Source organism: Rattus rattus, chromosome 6, assembly GCF_011064425.1.
Source record: "Rattus rattus isolate New Zealand chromosome 6, Rrattus_CSIRO_v1, whole genome shotgun sequence".
NCBI lineage: Eukaryota > Metazoa > Chordata > Mammalia > Rodentia > Muridae > Rattus > Rattus rattus.
Genome location: NC_046159.1, coordinates 53,165,522 through 53,185,867, shown reverse-complemented (window position 1 = coordinate 53,185,867; position 20,346 = coordinate 53,165,522). Strand labels below are relative to the sequence as shown.

Genomic DNA, 20,346 nt, shown 5'->3' with positions numbered 1-20,346 from the left:
TCAGCCTTCCCAGTGCTGGGACTCCAGGTGTACACAACCATGCCTACCTACAATGTATGCTTCTAAAATCTTGGACAATGCTAACATCTCTGCCGCCTTGGTGTTGGTATTTGTTGACTGTTTTCTTTCGGTCGACTTGCAATCTTTCTGGCTGTTGCTATAAGGCTTTTGTCTAGTCCGCCTACTAACCAGCCAATCATGATCTATTTGTGTTATTGGGGATTAAACCTAGGTCCTAACACATGCTAGGCAAATGCTCTAACACTGAGCTGTAACCTGAAGCCCTTATTATTTTGCAAGAAGGTGTTAGATATGTTGCTAAGGAAGCCTCTGGAATCCTGTTATCCCAGCCAAATGAATGGGTGGATTCCAGGCTGATGCGATCCCAGGCCCAGCTAAGAAGTGATTGTTTTATAAACTTGGATACTCAGAGTATTATATTATAAGACTACAGGTTTCACTTAAAATACTTTAACTGGATTACCTTGTAACTGCTCCAGAGAGGAAAAGTTAGTGGGTTTTAAGTAGGCCTTATGTCATTTTCAATGACACTAGATGGGGAAGGACATCCTTGTTATCTTGCCCCACCCCGACATTTGGGGAGGTTCATTCCAGCTACTTACCAGGCCTTGCCGGATACTAACGAAGCTGGAAGGGATGATGGAATCCCACTATTGCTCCAAAGCAGGAGCGCCACCTGTGGGCTCTACCACAGGACAATGATGGAAACCCTGACTCTCCTCTGAGCCTCTCTGGACAACACCCTAGAAGGGAAACAGTAGCTTGTTCCACTTCAAGTAGAGGGGAGGCCCACACTCTCCTCTAAGAAGTACTACAGTATTTATATGGGGGAAGGGCAGGCAGCACTGTTTCTGCCTCGCTATATCAACCTTCCATCTCTAAGGCAAGTCTTTCTGAGAGAACACTGGCAGGCAGGTTTGGCTCCCATCAGATGGGACCAAGGGGAGGACCCTGGCGGTCCTGTGTTTTTTTCTGGGATCCAGGAGCTGCTCACCAAAAGCTGTCTGACTTGTATGATTCCCCCTCCTTCCCTAGTCATTCGGCTAAGAGAAAGCAGGCTTTCATTAGGACCACCTGCTTCGCTCTCTGCTAGTGTTTCTGGGTTGCCAGTTTCTTTTGCTCAAAGCCTGAGGTAAATGCATTAAAAAGGAAGCTCCACGTTCCTCTGAGGACATGCTTGCGACAGCCTGCTCCATTGGTTCCTTCCTTTCTGTCCTCTACTCCAGTTGTCTACACAAGGCACAGGTTGCTAAGTCTATGTTTTATCTTTAAGGGCCTTCTTTATACTAGTTTACATTTTCCCCCAAACTGCAAAACCAATCTAGTATTTTATATTTGTCTAAATCTATAAAACATGCATACCTTAGATTTAACATTATCTAATTTAACTTGCTATTCGATGCAAGATACTCTTAAGTTCATTTCAGAATGAAAAAGACTGTTGAGAGTTTAGGGGGTGTGTGTGTGTGTGTGTCTGTGTGTGTGTGTGTGTCTGTTTTGTTTAAATTTATTTATTTATTTATTTATTTATTTATTGTAGCACATAAATAAAATCTTAATATAATACTCTGTATAAATAAAACAATCACTTCTTAGCTGGGCCTGGGATGAATGTTTATACATATAAGTTCAAGAACATTTATTTAAAATTTTCATTTACAGCTCAGTGTTAGAGCATTTATTTATTTTAATTTAACATAGATCATGATTGCTGGACTACACACACACACACACACACACACACACACACACACACACACACACACACACACACCCGGCAGGAGCTCTACCACTATATTATACCTCTAATCTCAAATGGGGTTTACGATCAATACCTATTGAAATAATAGCCGAAAAGTTGGTATCATACATGTCAGAGCCACAAATTTTGAGAGTAGGGCAATAAAACTCCTGAAAGCTATAACTTCTACGGACAGAGTGTGTACTTCAGCCAGCTGTGGCATGGGGCTGGCTTTTCATTCACTGTTAGCATACTGAACTTGTTTTTCTAAAACTTATCAATTCAGCCTTGGCAAAATTATTGGCCAAACTCTTTTCCAGGAATGCGTGTTTCACACATTATTTGGTACTGGGAACATCTCTAATATGTATGCTTTTGGTTTGTACAATTCTAGTTAATGGACATAATTTCAAAGGCAATTTGCTACAAAATCAAACTATGAACATTTGAACTTCAATGTGATACCCAGTGTTCTTTGAGCAATGTTGAAATTCATCCGCGTGATGAATGTGGTAAGAATGGAAGGAGTGACACTAAGAATTACCGATCCAGGCACTTCATACACCACTCTCCCCACCCCTCAGGGCACGTGGGCTCCATGCATCATAACTTTTTACAAACATGGAAGAGGACTGAAGAGGATGCAAGGTCCCAGGCCACACAGCCGAGAACTGGAGAACACACGTGCTGACTACTGTGCTGTCCATGTTGCTGTGTTCATAAGTAACCACCATGAACAAGACACAGGCAAGAGCCATGCGTGTCTCTGCCCTCTGGCTGGAGAATACCAGCGCTCCCCTCAGGCCTCACAAACTTCTTTCCAGGTGGGTTTCCAAAGCAACTGTTCTGAGCCTCTAGCCTTCTTCCTGAGCCTATGTGCTTAGGAAAATTTACTTTTAATTTTTATTGCCTCTTTCTAATAACAAAATATATGATACCTATGAAATTTTAAAACCCACAGAAAAGTATGCTATGCTTAGAACACAAACCCCTCACTAGATGCATGCGTGCATTTTAGAAAGTTGAGTGCTTTAAATATTCCTTGGCAATGCTTCCCTTCTGCTGATTCAATTAAGAGTAGGCCATTTATGTGAGAATAATACATTTATCTATGTTTTGTTTATGTACTGGGAATACAATTAGAACATTATACCACTGCTCTAACACAATAATTGACCATCCACCCATCTGTGATCCATAAAAAGTAGTGCATGTCGTGGAAAGCAGCTTCAAAACGCTGCACTTCAACATGCAGCTACTATTAGGAGTCAGAAGATCTTTGGATTTTCAATAACAGTTTCCACTATAGGAATTCTATTAGTTTTGTTTTTCTCTATTCCTGCAAAATGTTACCTGTTAAAACTTTAATTACACACATTTTAAGCCTTTCACATCCACATATTCTCAAATCCCTGTTTGCCTATCTTGTACCATGTAATAAAATTAGCATATGTCAGTCCACACACCAAAACGTACGGTGTAAAGCGATGAATTTTTTTTTCAGGAAACGTGACAGAAAATCTCTGAAGTTAAGTAAGGCAATGATTCCTTGCTAGCACAGTGGCACACAACACGAAGGGAAAAAGGCAGTCTGCATCAGTCAAATTAAAAGCTCCTGGACTTTGAAAAGCAATGAAGAGTCGCATTTGAGAAAAACCACAATTAAAATAAATTGTGTCCAGAATATATAAAGCCTGAAAACTAAGGAGCAAGAAAACTGAAGATTTTAGGAAAAACATGCCAAGAATTTATCATTTTAATGACTAAATAGAATAGTTATTCATTATAATTATATCACAAAATACAGTTGTCTCACCCCTTCAAGAAATTATAGATCTTATGCTTCCTGAAACCGTTCACACTGAATGATTAAGAATGATATGGATGAAAATTGTTTTTCTGAGGAGCCAGTTTAATCTTAGAGAATAACGCTGGGGTAGGATCAGTTCCCTCAGGTTTAACTGATATCCAGAGAAGGAGCAGGAAGGGAGAGTGAGAAGGGTATTTTCAGGTAGAGAAAATGGTATACTTTACTCTATAAAATAGACTTCTCCATTTTCAGTATAGGCCATCTCCCAGTTTTCAGGTAGAGGACCTAAATTATCCTCTGCAGAAAGAGGTAGGTACTGAGGGAACTTCTGAGAAGGGTCCGTGATGGGAGCAGCAAGGGCGCTACTATTCACAGGCGGGAGCGTCGCTTCTTGGAGAATGGGCTCGTCCTGGTCTCCAGAGTCGGCTGCTCGGTGGGCACAGGGAGAGAAAAAGACAAGTACAGAACTGTTCAACAACACACCACAAGCCTGGGAAATGCACAACGAACACATCTATGTTCTTCCCCCACACTCATTTGTCATCTTAGATTCTATTAACAGATACTGATTATGCAAATAATGGCTTGCATTACATCATCTCCACATCTACAATGTGTGTGGATCATATCAACTCATTACCCTATTTGATACCCTCTCTCATTTTCTCTTCACATGTAGCCCTCCTTCTATTTCACTCTTGTATCTTCTAGTGACCCGAGAGTTTCTACTCAGTCACCCTGCTTACAGAAACTTATGCGTGTACTGCCAATGGCTCTGCCACTGAAGAAAGTGTGTGTCTTCTCCAATCAACCAGTAATTATGTATAAAGCATCACAGGGGTGTGGGGCCCTGTGAGCCACTTTCTCTTTCATAGCAGCCCACAGCCAAGCCCAATCATACAGAGACATTGAACATGCAATCACGGCTGCTGTGAAGAGTGCACCAGTGACGCCATGCCTAGTCGCCATGCCTAGTCGCCATGCCTAGTCGTTAGGGCCACACTACTCTCCGCCTTTTTCAGCCCTTACATTCTTTCATGCCTCCCTCTGCAATGTTTTCTGGGCCTCGTTGGGAGTGTTACAGACATCTTACCTATAGATAGGCATTTAAATTATGGAATTCCTGTGCTGTGTATCCCTGATGAACACAGTTGCAAAAATTCTCAATAAAACACTTGCAAACCAAATTCCAGAACCCGTCAAAAACAGGTTTCATCCTGCTCAAGTTGGCTTTATTCCAGAGATGGGTGAGAGATGATTCAGTCGGTAGGTGTAATGTGTCACCATTAATAGACTCAAAGACAGAACTCACTTGATCATTTCAAGAGAAGAAGAAGAGGAAGAAGAAGGAGGAGGAGGAAGAGGTGGAGGAGGAAGAGGAAGAGGAGGAAGAGGTGGAGGAGGAAGAGGAGGAGGAGGAAGAGGTGGAGGAGGAGGAGGAAGAGGAGGAGGAGGAAGAGGTGGAGGAGGAGGAAGAGGAGGAGGGAGAGGAGGAGGAGGAGGAGGAGGAATCATCCCCAAATCCAGAATCTACATTCTTTTTTAAAAAAGACTCATCTTTTCCTAATTGCTGGCTATCAACTCTGTCTTGTTCCACTTGAGTAAACAAGAGGGATCAAAGTGATTAGCATGGCTGGGATACAGCTGAGTAGCAGTGCATATGCTTGGTATATGCAGGGCTTGGGTTCAATAACTTAGTACAAAAGGATCCACCCAAACAAAACCAAATAGCAAAACTTAAAACACTTTGAAGACATAAAAGAAGAAACCAATGTATCAACTTGAACCCTAAAGGTTCTAGTCCAAGATGTCCCCAAACTGATCTGAACTCTCATTCCATGAAATATATTTGGTTTCCTGATTTGGGGGTCAGGGGGTGGGGAGTGGGCAGGGGAGATCAAACCAAACATACAGATGCAGTGGCATTTTTGTGTAAGTTATTAAAAGATTTTTTATAGATACCAGGAGAGATCAAATACTGACAAATTAAGCTGGAAAGAATATAAAAGTTTAGAATGTGAAGACTCACTGGCATACAGTGAGTCAGAACTGAGACTCCTTTGGGAAACTAAAGAGACTGTTCTTGTGAAAACCAAGACAGTTACCCCAGGATGGTTGTCATGTGGGTGGATCTTAAAGGAAGGCTCTAAGTGAACGTGTCTCTCTTGCCTCTGTATTAACCAGAAACATCAAGGAGGATGCCATCCAAACACCCATAAACAGCACTGTTGACATTCTGCTGACTTTTTATAGAGGATGAGGAGATTAGGTGTCAAACTCCATGGGGTTCGACATGTAAAAATCAGGACAAAGTCGTTTTCTGTCTCCCACGTCATTCCCCTGTAGACATTTCTGACTCTAGGAGATAGAGTCTGAGAATAGGAGAAAGAACACAGATTCCCAAGCTGTCTGATGAACAGCTGGAAGTCAGCACACGAGAAGGAAGGCTCTCCAAAAGAGAGAGGACGGAATGCCAAACCTACAGAGGATGAGCAGCTCTACCAGAACCTGGCACCAGTGACTAAGCCATCTAGAGGACTTCCCTGGCTAACATCTCCCTTCTCTCATTTTGATGCCATCATTCGGGCTCTGTTTGGAGGCCATTCTAGGTCTAGGTGGTTCAGATAGAAACAGACAAACCCATTTGTGGTTCCCAGTCACACTCCTAGATTTAGGAAGATTCTCTCAATTTTACCTTTTCCATTGCTTCAGGCAGAGGTAAATGCTGCAGGGCTAAGCATGAAGGTCAGGTGTCTCCAATTACATTTCTACTGCTAATATAAAACACCAAGACCAAAGGCAACTTGGGGAGAAGGTTTATGTGTGCTTTCTACTGTAATCCATCAGGGAGAGAAGTCAGACCAGGAACTCAAGACAGAAACTGGGAGATAGGAACTGAAGCAGAGGCCACAGAGGAATGCTGCTTACTGGCCTATTCAGCCTGTTTTTTGTTTTTTGTTTTTTAATACAACCCAGATCACCTGCCCAGGAATGGCACTGCCCCCAGAGAGCTGGCCCTCACACATCAATCATTAACCAAGAGAATGCACTACAGATTTGCCTACAAGCAAATCTTACTGGAGACAGTTTCTTAACTTAAGAGGCCCTGTTCTTCAATGACTAGCTTGTGTCAAGCTGACATAAAACTAAGCAGCACATCAGGTACACAAATTCTGGTGAAGCAACTGGCAGCTTGTTCATGCTGAGGTAATCAGGTAGACAGGGCATTTACACTTCATAAGCCAGGGGCCATTCTAATGAGTCTTAGTAACAGCTGCACAGAGAAAAGCAGAGAGAAAAGGTGGTGAACACTAAGACTCATGTCTGAAACCAAGACTGTCCCCAGGCTATTCGACTGCTTAATTCCTCAGAATCACTTTCCTTCTCAAACCAATACAAATTAAGTCTTACAGCTTATAGCTAAAAGTACAGATTAATAGAAATCTAGAAGAGAAAAGAAATCAAACAAAAACAGAAGTCATCTTGAAATTAATAGATATCAATATGAACTGAGTAATTCGAAAGAGTGAATAGATTCATCCTTGACTCTACCTACAGAAGTCAACACACACTCGTTTCTGATGTTCCTCTCGAGGCTGAACTTCTGACGCTGAAATGTCCCCCTAAGTCCCTCAGACCCACTACTGAATTCTAACGTGACTCCTTGCTCCAACAACAGGATTGAGGTATATATTTAAAGGAACTTTTTTTTTTTTAAAGCACCAAATTGAAAAAGACTCAGATTATATAAGAGCCATGTTTTCAGACAGTTCTCCAAAGAATGTATGGGCATAAAAAAAGGTAGCATGTGAGTTATTTAGAGTCTTAATTTTATGTGGGAGTTCACTCCCACCAGGGATTTGAACACAGCTCCTCAGTCTTGAGCAGCCAAGGCTTAATCACTGATCTCTCTCTCCAGTCCCAAAATTGTTTTCTTAAAGTTTTTGGTTGTCTAAATAATAGTGCACTTTGGCCAACAGTATAAATCTATCATTGCTAAGTATATAGAAGAAGTATTTGACCTGAGTGGCTCCTCTTAGCTCTGGGATTCAGGAACCATTTGTGGAAGACTGTCCCACTACTGGCGTTTGACCATCAGTCCTCTGCTCATCGCATCAGAAAGAAGGCACAGGCTATGCCCTCAGGATGCAAGTGGCCATATTCTATCTGGAGTCCCCCTATAGACACTGAATGTTACACAGGCATCATTATGGGGTACAATTTCTTCACATGATCCAAGCAAAGGACAGCAGCAATGGCAGATTATTTTTTAATGTCCTGCTGGGTAAGCACCCAGAGTGAGTGCTTCTACATTTGGATATGACTGTGCTATTAACTTTAGCAAAGCCAATCTGAAGCAGAGCTAAAACCTTATTACACCACTGTTGTTCAAGGAGCTGTTAGCTCAGAGCTGGTGGACTGCAAGTTAAAGAGGTAGCCAGGGCGAAATTATTAGAAGCAACTCCTTTTACACATACATCACAGAGAAGGCAGTGTTAAGTATTTGAAAATTACTTGAGTTAGTGCATGACAGAGCATCAGAGTTATAAATTCGTATTTATTTAACACATTCCTTACATGCTCAGGTTATCCTATCTCACAGACACATCAAGCAACCCTCCCTTCTTTCCCCTATTTTGTTTCTCAACACACCCTGTCACCCCAATCCCCAGATCATTGTTTGGAATCAGGCCCAGAACTTGTATGCTGGGCATGTGCTATAGCACTGAGCTATCTGTCCTCTCAGCACAGGTCACTGTTTGTGCTATTTGCCTTCTTGGTGTTAAGGAGGGGCTTATACAGCTCACTTATCATTTGGCTTCTTTTTCTGTGTTATATAAATTGGTGGTAAGACTAATTTTATCAATGATGACCTCAGAACAAATGCTGCCCTTAGATCCTAGGATTTCAATTGAGAATGATAAAGAAGTCAGATTTTGAGACCTGGTTGTTACCAATAGGAAGTTACAATAGGAGGGTACAACAGGAAACCCACCAATAACTGCAGCTACTACCATGAGTTTGATTTTGCTTTCTGCCAAGAATCCCCATTAACATGTACATAGAGGACAGGTAAGGGAACAGAATCCCCCAGGCGCCCTTACTCCTGGGTTATACTCATGGGAACAAATCTGGGGACCACTCCTGGGGCCTACCTAGGGACCTATGCTTGGAGTCTACTCTTGGGGAAAACTCTTTTTGTTTATGGAAGACCACTCTGAGAGTCTACTTGAGGGGACAACTTCTGGGGTCTATTCTTGAGGTTGTTTATTGATGACTACTCTACTTGAAGGGTCTATTCCTGGAGTCAACTCTGCAGATTTTTTCTTGGGAACTATTCTTGGGAACCACTCCTGGGTCTATTCCTAGAGACCACCCCTGGGACCTAACTGGGTCCTGGGGCCAACTCCAGGGATCTACTCTTAGGGAATACTTCTGTGGACTACTGAAGATCACCCCTGAAGTCTACTTGAGAGACTACTCCTGCCATCTACTCCTGGTGTCCACTCCTCAGGATTACTCCCTGCACTCTCAGAGGTGCTTCACTGAATCTTGCCTGCTAGATCAGCTTTGTAGACTTCCTCTTTGCTGGGGGTTAGATCATGATTTGCTGTTCTTGTCTACTGAACAACTAAGACACTAAAGTATCACATATCTTTAAAAGAGACGATAACACTAGTGTATAATCTGTTTTTCTTTTGGAGAAGACCACTATCAAGGCATGGAATACTCTCAAGGAATAGGAATATTAAATTAAACCAAACGATTTTAATAAGAGTATACATGAGAATAGCAAATATCTTCTGGATATTACAACTAACGGTCAGCCACTGTCTATTCAACTTTAAATGATCAAAGAAAAATGATGTTTTCATAGAATCAAATTCCCAGAGAAAGCTACAAGTGGTTTAATACTAGCCATTTGACACACAAATGGGGCTATGCATACTGTTTGTAAACCACCACAAGTCAAGCCATAACACCTAAGAACTCCTCATTTACCCAATATTTCTTGCAAAAAGGTTGAGCCACACTACTGCAGTAGCATGATTAGCAAAACTTTCATTGCTACCTCTTAGTTTTAGGCAAAACCTCTGAGAAGCACAACAGAATAGAGACAGTGTTCAACTGTGACAACTTTCCCCCTAAACATCCTACTGGATTTATGTGATGGAGGCAGGAGGTGGGCATACAGGCTGACCAATCGTTTCACTCACTGTGGCTAACTAGATAATGACAAAGGTCTGTTGATACGAAGGAGAAGATGATCTAGTATACTGAAAATGGATGAACCATCCATAGCTACGATTCTGAGACAGTAAAGGAAAATCACAAGACAAAATGGAAGAAACAAGATGGACATCTAAGTCACATAACACATGAGCAACTTCATATATGCTACTGGCTGGGTGTTTGGGCCATAGTGTAAATTTGAACAGCATCTCCATTTATATCATTATTTATTAAATGTCGAGCTGTGGTATACAGATCAAACACAGACTGTGAAAAATACGCTACACTAACCAAGAATACATATCCTAGTCTCTGGGCCCTATACTGACCTAAGGCTTTGTTCTTAACCATCCCTTCATAGTATATACCATATCAGTAGTCCATGTATGTAATACAGCATGCACATGCATTTTTAAATCTTATATATTGAATTTCTCACCATTCCCTCCGTAGGGTATACAATAAACGTTGTACAAGTTAACTGAAGGCCTGGCATGGTTTCATTATAGCTTAACTTAGGTGAGAAGAGGATGCTGGTAGCTTACCAATATAACCTCAGATGACAGTCACACGATGAAAAACCCATTTTCAAGTTCCCATTCATACTAAGTAACCATAATCACATCTCATGATCCTCCCACCCCCAAAAAATTAAGAAACAAAACAGGAACTATTTTAAACATACTGTAGTATTTTGAGGAGAAAGAAACCAGGTTGAAACTTCAAACAGTTATTCCTAGTGCATTCTTAGTGATTGAGTAAAGTTCAAAGACTCTCATGAACAAGCATGGCATACAGACCAAGGATTGACTCTCCCCTTCCCCAGCACCCATGGTTAGAGTCCGTATCTAGACAACTCCCAACAGGTTGGAAACTTTCTGTAAAGACTCCGACCACCACTTTGGCAGAATCATTGGGAGGGGATGACCTCTATCCTTACCTGTGAAGCTACTGTTCATTTCAGGAACATCCTCCTCTTCCTCATTCTCCGTGTGGACTATGCCAGCATTTTGCATATCATTGTAGGATTTTGTTCGCTTAGGGGTCGACTGCTTGGAGCCAGACTGAAGGCTGTGCAAGGCATCCGTCGTGATCACTTTCCCACTGACTGGCTGGCTGGGAGGTTTGGGTGTCCCATAATAGTTTCCTAGGTGACGGAGAGACACATTTGCATGTTTCAAAATGAATACTTTTTTTTCCCCCAGTCCCAAGAATTCACATCTGAATCTCTTAGAGCATTAAAAGAAATGAAGCCAGAAAGCTAGAACATGCTGTATTTCACTTCTAGAAGTTAGCAAAGACATCATTTCTATCTAGCTAGTTATGTTACAGAAGGGAAAAGAAAGCCGCATGGTTTTGACGCAAAGGAGCTCGTAGTGATAAAAACAGAGGTGGCTGTACTGAATAGAAGCACTTCATTGTCATTGCATTTGAATTTGAATTGGTCATTTTTTTTTTTTTTACATAGGCAACCACATAATGCTGAATCCGATTAAGAGGCAGCCCCACAGAAGATAAAAATTCATTACTGCCAAGATCCTCCCACGCTTCAAAGGTCTCTGTCTCTGTCTCTCTTTAAGAGGGTACTGGGGCACTTCTGTAAAAGGAGGGCAGACAGCACCACGTGGCACCTCTTAAACTGAATGGTAGGGTTGACTATAGAGGTGTCATGGCGGGTGGGAACAAATCCTTGCCAAGATTCAAGTGAAAACTGTTCTACTGGTGCCCTCTGGGGGAAGTCACTCTCACCAATGGCCTACCTTTGCTTCCAGGAATTCAGGAATTTTATTTTTCACTTTATTTTGTTAAATTTATTAAATTTTGTTTTATTTTCATTTGGGTGTGTTATATGTGTATATATGAATGGATATGGAATATTTTTTATACATGTGTGCATGAGTCATCTACCTTGGTTTTTGAGGCAGGACCTCTCCTTGGCTTGAAGTGTGCTGACTCAGCTAGACTAGCTGATCAGGGAGCCCCCATTCACTTACAGACTCCTTCCTTCCCAGCAAAGAGATTACAAGCGCACTCTATAACATCTACTTAAAAAACGTGGCTTCTGGGTCTAAACTCAGATCTTTATTCTTACATGAAGAGTACTTTATCAACTATGTGCCTAGCACCAGATTTATTATATTAAATTTGATATAATTACTAAATTCTAACTAGTAAATTCGATTAACCTTAAAGATGAAAAAAAATGCTTTTTTAAGGCTTATTTTTTAACCACATACCTTAAAAGGTGGTTTCGTAAAAGAAGGTTAATTAAATACATCAAGTGCTTGCTTTGACAGCCTTTATACTAACACTGGAATAATACAGAGAAGATATGTACGACCCTTGAGCAGGGTGACACAAAGTCAGTTTTCTTAAAAGTCTCAAAAAGCATATTACTTCATAAACCTACTTAACCTACTTAAAAATACATCTAACACACACACACACACACACACACACACTAAATGGAGTTATGCCATACCAGGTGATGATTTTCAAGAGCTATATAAACTATCCACCAAGACCCCAGTGCCAGGCATGGGACATCTCACTTTGAGTTGTGTTCACGTGGGTTCTAAGAGTCTCCCAAACCAATAGAGGCTACTGCCATTTTCCTTAGTTGTCTTTCAGAACTTGAAGGTTAAGATGCCACTGTCGAAGACAACACATATGCTAAACACAGAACTCGGAGGAATCCTCCCTGAGGACCAGTTCTCGAATATCAAGACGCTGTACAAGTTTGCAATAGAGAAAAACAGTTGATAATCCTATCAAGTTGAAAAGCCTATAAATATGTAGTTGAAAACTACATCAATGATTGGCCACCTAAGGTATTTCCAATTGTGCAACAGAGTTGATTTTATCCTGGAGGTAATCAACAGCTGTTTAGATTTATATTCTGTTTAATAGGAAGAAATTCATGACTGGTTCTGTAAACCTAGCCATCTACTTGATGGCTGGAAAGGTCACAAACTTAAGAAGAAAACCCACTACGACCATTTTCCTCAAGCAATATTCCTGGCTATCCTCAAACCCTTTATCAGGGAAGCTTCTTTTTGCAGTAGAAGGAAACTGTTGCAGAGGACTAAAACTGATCTAAATGCAGAGAACAGATGACTGTGGGCCGTCCAACCTCAACTGACTGTGAGAGACTGGGGATCAGGATACATGCTGCAAGACTATGTCTCCTAGACATTGAAAGGAAGCTGCACCCATGAAATCTCAATAATATTGTTACTTAAACAATATTAAGGTGGCTTAAAGACAACACCCGTTGACATGCTAATGTGGATAGGAAATGTCACAGCTCCACCTTTGGATAAGAGCCACAGTCAGACAATGGCTGCTGAGGGAGAATCTATTTCCTACAGGGATAAGCCCAAGTGCTAAGCCCTAAAAAAGTATATGCATGAGCAACACTAAATAGGCTTACTAGTTTGAGTCTACATATATGTAACAATAACAACTGAAGAAGTCATACAGAGGGCTGGAGAGATGGCTCAGCAGTTAAGAGCACTGACTGCTCTTCCAGAGGTCCCGGGTTCAATTCCCAGCAACCAGATGGTGGCTCACAATTACCTGTTATGAGATCTGATGATTTTTTTTCTGGTGTGTCTGAAGAAAATGACAGTGAATTCACTTGTATAAAATAAATAAATCTTAGGGGAAAAAAAGAAGGAAAGAAAGAAAAAAATTAAAAAGAAGTCATGAAGAATTTGAGAGAGAGTGAGAGTCAAGGAAGGAGCTAAGGGAGTTGGGGATATAAATGGTAGGAATACAGTATTCATGCATAAAATACTCATACTTAAAAAATTACAAACAAGTAATCCAACATAAATAAAAAAGAAATTGATGGATGGAGGGAATGAAGGTAGTGATAATTTCCATCTACAGATTTATGTCTCATAGCAAGTGATTTCTAACATGGTCTTCAACCAAACTCTAAGGGGTGTGACCCAGTACAAAAAGTTTGAGTGCTTCATGTCTAACCTAGGTTTAGAAGGCACATTTGGTAATCAGTAGGGCAGGGGTGCTGACAGCGTCTGCATCAAGTTTTGTCTTTTAGCTATAATTACTTTTCTCTTTTGTCTTGATGGGATTCAGTTTTCCTGCAGAACGGTTTTATTGGTGGTGGTGTTGAGAGGTTAGAGAGGCAGGGTTTGGTTTCAGGTAGCCCAGGCTAGGCTGGTCTACGGCCTGTGCTTCCTGGGGCTTGAACTGTCACTCTCTTTATGCTTGGTGGGGTCCTGCCTAGAGCTACAAGCATCCAAGCTAACCTCTCTAGCAACTAAGCTATATCTACATTTACATAAATGCAGGTAAATAAATACAATGCTATTTTTAAGAAAGGAAGGTTCAATGGTATTTTTTAAGAGAGTTTAAAATTTTTAAAAAACTCTTGTGTAAGTTTATGTCTACTTGTGTGTGCTGTGCTTCTTTGTGTGGTTGCTGGGGAAGCCAGAGGAGGGGACGGGATGCCCCGGAGCTGGAGTCCTTATAGATGGTTGTGATCTGCCAATGTGAGTCCTGAAAGCCAAACCCTGGACATCTAGAAGAGCAGCAAGCACCCTCCACAGCTGCGTCATCTCTCCAACTCTAATATTTGTTTCTTTAAATTGTGTTTTGAATCAGTAGTTTTTATGAGCACACATAAAATTATAGCTAGGTGATGATAATATATATATATATATATATATATATATATATATCTTTAATCCCAGCACTCAGGAGGCGGAGGCAGGTGGACTTCTGAGTTTGAAGCCAGCCTGGTCCACAGAGAGAGTTTCCAGACAGCCAGGGCTACACAGAGAACACTGTCTCAAAGCACAAAAACAGCAACAAAACCTGTTTTTTTGAGAGGGACATAACAACACATGTCACCAGTTAGCTCTGAACATAAAAATTAAAACACACGGGGGCAGGGAGTGGAGTCATCTCATCATTTAGCCAGCCGTTAAGAGCACTTGAAGCTCTTATAGGGGACTTAGGGCTCAGTTCGCTGCACCCACATGTTGGCTCACAACCATCTGTACCTTCAGTACCCAGGTATCTTGACCTCAACGAGCACAGGCAAGCATGTGGTACAGCTAGGCAGAACGATCATAAATATGAACACCTAAATAAAAACGGAAGGACCCAGGTCTCTAGTAAGCTCGCAATGGATGCTTCGGTGAAGATGTACGCTTTCATACAGAATGTGACCTCTCAGCTTATTAAAAAGGGAAAAGATCTTTCAGATCCACAGCTTACTGGCAGAGAGTCTGGGAGGAAGAAGCTAGAAGGAAGGCATGCGGTCGTGGTTTGAGGAGTCAACCCCCAAAGCTAGGCAGAGCTAGAATGGGTAACAAAGAAACACACCTTGTCTTCCCTTTCCACAGGTTATGTAAAGACAATCCCACATTCGCTTTAAAGGTGTGCCTAGGTCAAGGGTGCCTTCTTCGAAGAAAAAAAAAAAAAAACAACTAACTGAGGAGTATTTTTGAGGTTTAGCAAAGTAAGATTGTTAACTTAAAATTAAATCTCCTCAGTGAATTAGACAGACAGACAGACAGACAGACAGACAGACAGACAGAGGGTAAAAGCACTAATCCCTCCAATTACTAATATACCAAAGAGCACAGTCATCTTAGACACTGGATGAAGGCTAATGTCTACAAGTTAAAACCCACTAAAAACGTGGGTGGGGGGTAAAGGATAGGACCCTGCACTCTTAATTTCCTAATTATTATCAAGTTTGGTGACATTCAACTGAAGTCATGATCATACAATTATCATTTTAATATCAATTTACTCTTTGATATCCACAGTCGAAGACAGAACTAAACGGCTAGGAAATCAAGTTTCATGTAACTTGACAAATACGTGTGGATTTCCCAGCAAGCACCTCAGTTGTCAAGTGGAAAAAGGACTAGCAGATCTGTTGACACACCCACAGAAAATCCACCAGTTCAGAGTTGTTTCCCATGTCTACAAAGTAGTCTTGGAGACAGGTAATGTGCATATCATCAGGGGACCATATAAAATTAAAACTTGTCAAACATCATTAATGCAGCGCGGCTTAACATAATGATACGTGTGCGTCAGCAATACTGGGAAGCCTCAGCACCACATGTCACAAAAGCCTGTAAGAGGGAGCCTACAGTTCCAACTCACCATTAACTGCCTGTGTTACCCGGGACTCAGCGTTCTTCCCATTCACAAGACAAAAAGCAAAAGCAAACAAAACCGCAGTGTTTGCTCTCAACCTGAAAATCATGACGCTAAAGACATGCACTGTGCACCTTGAATGCCTCTTACAAGGACACAGGAGTTGGTCCATAGAGACCCTTTCATCCATGCTGAAGTTGGCGCCAGGGTGAGACTGGCAAATGCTTCATGATGCCGATGTGTTTCTAACCTCCACCCAGCAGCTGACTCAGACAGATACGGACTCCCACAGCCAAACTGTGGACAGAGCCTGGGGACTCTTATGGAAGAGTAGGAGGAAGGATTGCGCCCCTGAAGGGGATAGGAACTCCAGAGGAGGACCAACAGAGTCAACTAACCTGGACCCTTGGGGCACCCAGAGTCTGAACTACCAACCGAAGAACACACATGGTTTGGACCTATGCCTCCCTGCACATATGTAGCAGATGTGCAGCTTGGTCTTCACATGGGGCCCAAGGGGATACCCAGGGAGATCCCTACCCGCTCAGAGGAGAAGGGGACGTGGGAAGTGGTTGTAGGGGGTAGTGACTGGGAGGGGGGCAGTGAGTAGGATGTAACATGAATAAGTAAAACAATAAAATTAAATAATTAAAAATTGATTTCTGTTCTGCCTCCAAAACCACTGATATCTGAAACACCCAATAAGTGACAGTTCTTATTCTACTATTTAAAAAAAAAGCATGTCAGCACCTATGTTCAGACTCTCAAGAACTTTCCCAGTTGCCATCCATAACAGCAGTGTAGTGATCCTACAGAAATGATTTTGACAATACTAGACTCTCCAAGAAGCTCCATCAACCAGAGGTGCTAAGATTATTCTAATCTCTCCAAAGTTTCTTTTCCTTCATAGAAAACCTTCTATGTAGAAGTTTCTATGTAAGGGGTTCACATTTTGACTTCAATAATATATTTTGGTTTACTTCCCATACACCATTTGAAAATGATATGAATGAACACCTATCTTTAAAAAGAGAATGGGGGGTGGGGAGATGGCTCAGCGGTTAAGAGTGCTGACTGGTCTTCCAGAGGTCCTAGGTTGAATTCCCAGCAACCACATGGTGGCTCACAACCATCTGTAAGTGGATCTGATGCCCTCTTCTGGTGTGTATCTGAAGACAGCTACACTGTACTCATATAAATAATTTAAAAAAAAAAAAAAAGCAGAATGGTTCTAATAGACACTAGTGCTCTGAAGACCAGGAGAGACAAACTATTAGGAAATAATCCCACAGACTACTCCATCCCCCACCTCAGCAATACTGATAAGCAAGCTTACGTCCAAAGCCAGCATGCCTGTTTGTGGTGGTTTGAATATGCTTGGCCCAGGGAGTGGCACTATCAGAAGCATGTCCTTGTTGGTGTAGCTGAAGGAAACATTTTCTCAACTGAGGCTCCTCTTCTCAAGTAATGAGCTCAGTGGTTCTCAATCTTCCTAACGCTACAATCCTTTAATAGGGTTCCTCTGTGGTGACCCCCAACTATACAATTACTGTGTTGCTACTTCATAACTGTAATTTTGCTACTGCTATGAATCATGATATACATATCTGATGTAGAACCCCCACAGGGGTTGTGACCCACAGGTTGAAAACCACTGCTCTAGCTCATGTCAAGGAGAAAAAGACAGACAAATAACCAGGACAGGGCCCAGCATACTCAGGGAATTGAGCCTGTATGCAGAGAATGTCTGCCCGTAGTCTTTTTTTGTTCTTGGCACATAAGCACTCTGGAACCAAACTCAGGTCAGTACCTTAAGGATTTTGTGATACAAAAGCCTGCATAGGTACAGGGGCATAGGCAGAGCATATGGCAAAGATGAAGGAAAAACTACAACTCCAAGTCTTTAAAGAGTCTATAAGTTGTCCTTTGAATGAACTGAATTGGATGCACATGTTGGGCCCTGGATTTTTGGTCAATAAGAGTATAACTTTGGCCTACCTTTAATATGTTACTGCGGGCAAGCGGGTCACATACAGAGTCCCATAGGTATTCCAGGACTCCGAGATCCAAAATGTACCTTTCCAAAAACTCCACCTTTTCAAGGATTTACAGGTGATCATAAGCGGGCTAAGTCTAGCCAACTTAGAAGCACAAACCTTACAGAGAACATGCGACCTGTGCAGGGGTCTCTGTGTGAAGGACATAAATAATCCGAGGCATTGCAAATGATTAAAAAATTAATTAAGGTCAGTGCTTGGCAGGATGTATCATTTCTGTGAAGGCAGAACCTGGCTGGCTCACAGTCTCCACGTTACCCAACAGACACTTCCTGAGGTGCCCGGGCTTCAGCCCAAGTGGGAATGTGTTCCCCTTCCTCTCTGCTACTTCAGAGCAGGTTCTACAATAAAACTCAACAGGGGTGGTGGGTAGGGAGGGAAAAGGAAAGAGGAAGGCAAGGCAGGCCTTAATTAACAACCACTATCTGTGGCCATGACCAAAGCCAAAGAAAATACTTTCTAACACACGTATAAATTAATGAGGGCTGCAAATCAATTTTTAGAGCTTTACTTATAGAAGACTGTATTATCTCTGTATTTTCAGCAAGACTGAAACAAGTCTGCACAGTTCCTCGACTTACAAAAAGTTATAATTTCATGTATATCCTCGGAGAAAATCTAAATTGTAAATACTACACTACCTACTGGAAATAAGATAAAAGGAACTAAATCTTTTTACATGGTAAATATCAGTGTTCTGAAACCTTAATGGACAGTCTGGAAACATAAATGCAGATACTGAAACCATACGGTAGAGCAGATAGTCAAGATTCTAATCAGTATAGAGGTGACTCGCCTGCGTCACAGGGTCTCCATCTATAGACAGAGAAAACTAACCCACCCTTTTGTAGAAAGGAACCACGGTTAGTTCAGCATAAATGAGGATACCCTTCTCTGTCCTCTTAAAGGGAAAGAACTTGAAAATAAGCAAACGACCATGATGGTAATGCCCTTCTCTGAGGGAAATACAGACAAAACATTTCCACTGAGGACAATGTCAACCTCAAGTGGACAAAGATCCTGTTGGAGGCAGAGTTTATAAAGTCTTCATTTTCCTGTAAGAAGTGCAGACATCTGTACAGTTAATGAACACAGACATCAACTCATCTAGGTTGGCCTTGGCATCAGGGCCCCGAGGTCTCTGGCCCTTCCCACTCTCTAGGCTGGTCTACAGATGATTTCTATACGCTTTCTCACTCTGACTCCATGGGGCTTCATTCTGTAGCCTCTTAAACTGGCCCCTCAGTATCGTGTGGTGCTTGTACCCATTCCTCCCTTGGTCCCTCATCCCTACTACCTGTGCTCAGGACATTATCTCTGATACAACAGGCTAGACAAAGCTCTCCTCATCCTGCTATATCAACAGGGAAACACTCGCCTGTCCCTTTCAAACATCTTGTGCTCCATTTATCAAGTGGTTTGATTTAGTATTAGTTCTCATTTCTGGGTTAGGAGTTCTATACGGCAGTAGCATGACTGTCTTTGTGCACGCCCGTGTTCTCTGAGGGCTGCCACAGTCTGTAAGGTACGCAGTGTCACTCAGTATTACTTTGCAGAATGTATAAAGGAACAAGCAGTGACAGCACACATAAATCCCAGCCTGGGATCGCCCTAGATACCAGTACTGTGGGTCCTGTTCTTCATGACATGACTCACGGCATTTCTTTCCACTCCGTCAGTTATATCTGCACAACATATAACTATGCTACTTTGCCATGTATGTGTTCAACACATTATGGTATCATTCAAAGAAACTTTCATCACTCTCTCCACTGCTCCTTTTCCCACGTGCCTGCCCCACCCTGTAAAAAAGCAAATTTACATATAAAAAGGAATAAACCAACACCCTATAATTAGCTGTTTCTCTGTACCCATGACTTTGAGTATGAGGCCAAAAAAGAGACAAGCTAGTATTTATGGTTATCTTGCGGCAAAAGTAATCAGTAGTCTGATTTTTCGGTTGAAGGAGAGGAGAGTCATATAATTTGTAAATGATGTAGGCATCAAAACATAGGTTTGTGTCCCACATCTATGCACTCAACTCCAGCAAGGAAGTAACTAAAAGTTTCCTAACTCCAGCCTCCCCATCTTTAAATTCAGAGCAAAGCCAGCGAAGCACAGGTTTCATTTGGCTACTTTCGTTATCAACAGAGAACATTCCAGAGCAGTTTGCCAACAGAGCTTATCACAGCAGAAGGCTTCCAGGGCCCGCCAAAGAACAGGACTCCAGCCGGTCTCATTTTCTTCAATGACAAACATGAACTCTCTTCACCCTGCTTTATGTCTCTGTCCCCCAAAAGTATACTGCTGGCAGCTGCTTTTCTGCAGATCTTCCA

The 20,346-nt window shown here is 41.8% G+C and overlaps 1 protein-coding gene across 9 annotated transcripts in view; it reads right to left on the bottom strand.

The window, feature by feature from the left end:
• Magi1 (membrane associated guanylate kinase, WW and PDZ domain containing 1) overlaps positions 1-20,346 on the bottom strand; it is a 609,660-nt gene that overhangs the window by 102,712 nt on the left and 486,602 nt on the right. For all 9 annotated transcript variants that reach the window (XM_032906058.1, XM_032906056.1, XM_032906057.1 and 6 more), the window contains exons 4-5: positions 10,747-10,953; positions 3,797-3,998 (exon numbers count right to left, since the gene is read on the bottom strand). In XM_032906058.1, coding sequence (XP_032761949.1) covers positions 3,797-3,998; positions 10,747-10,953 — 409 coding nt within the window. The remainder of the gene's footprint in view (positions 1-3,796; positions 3,999-10,746; positions 10,954-20,346) is intronic.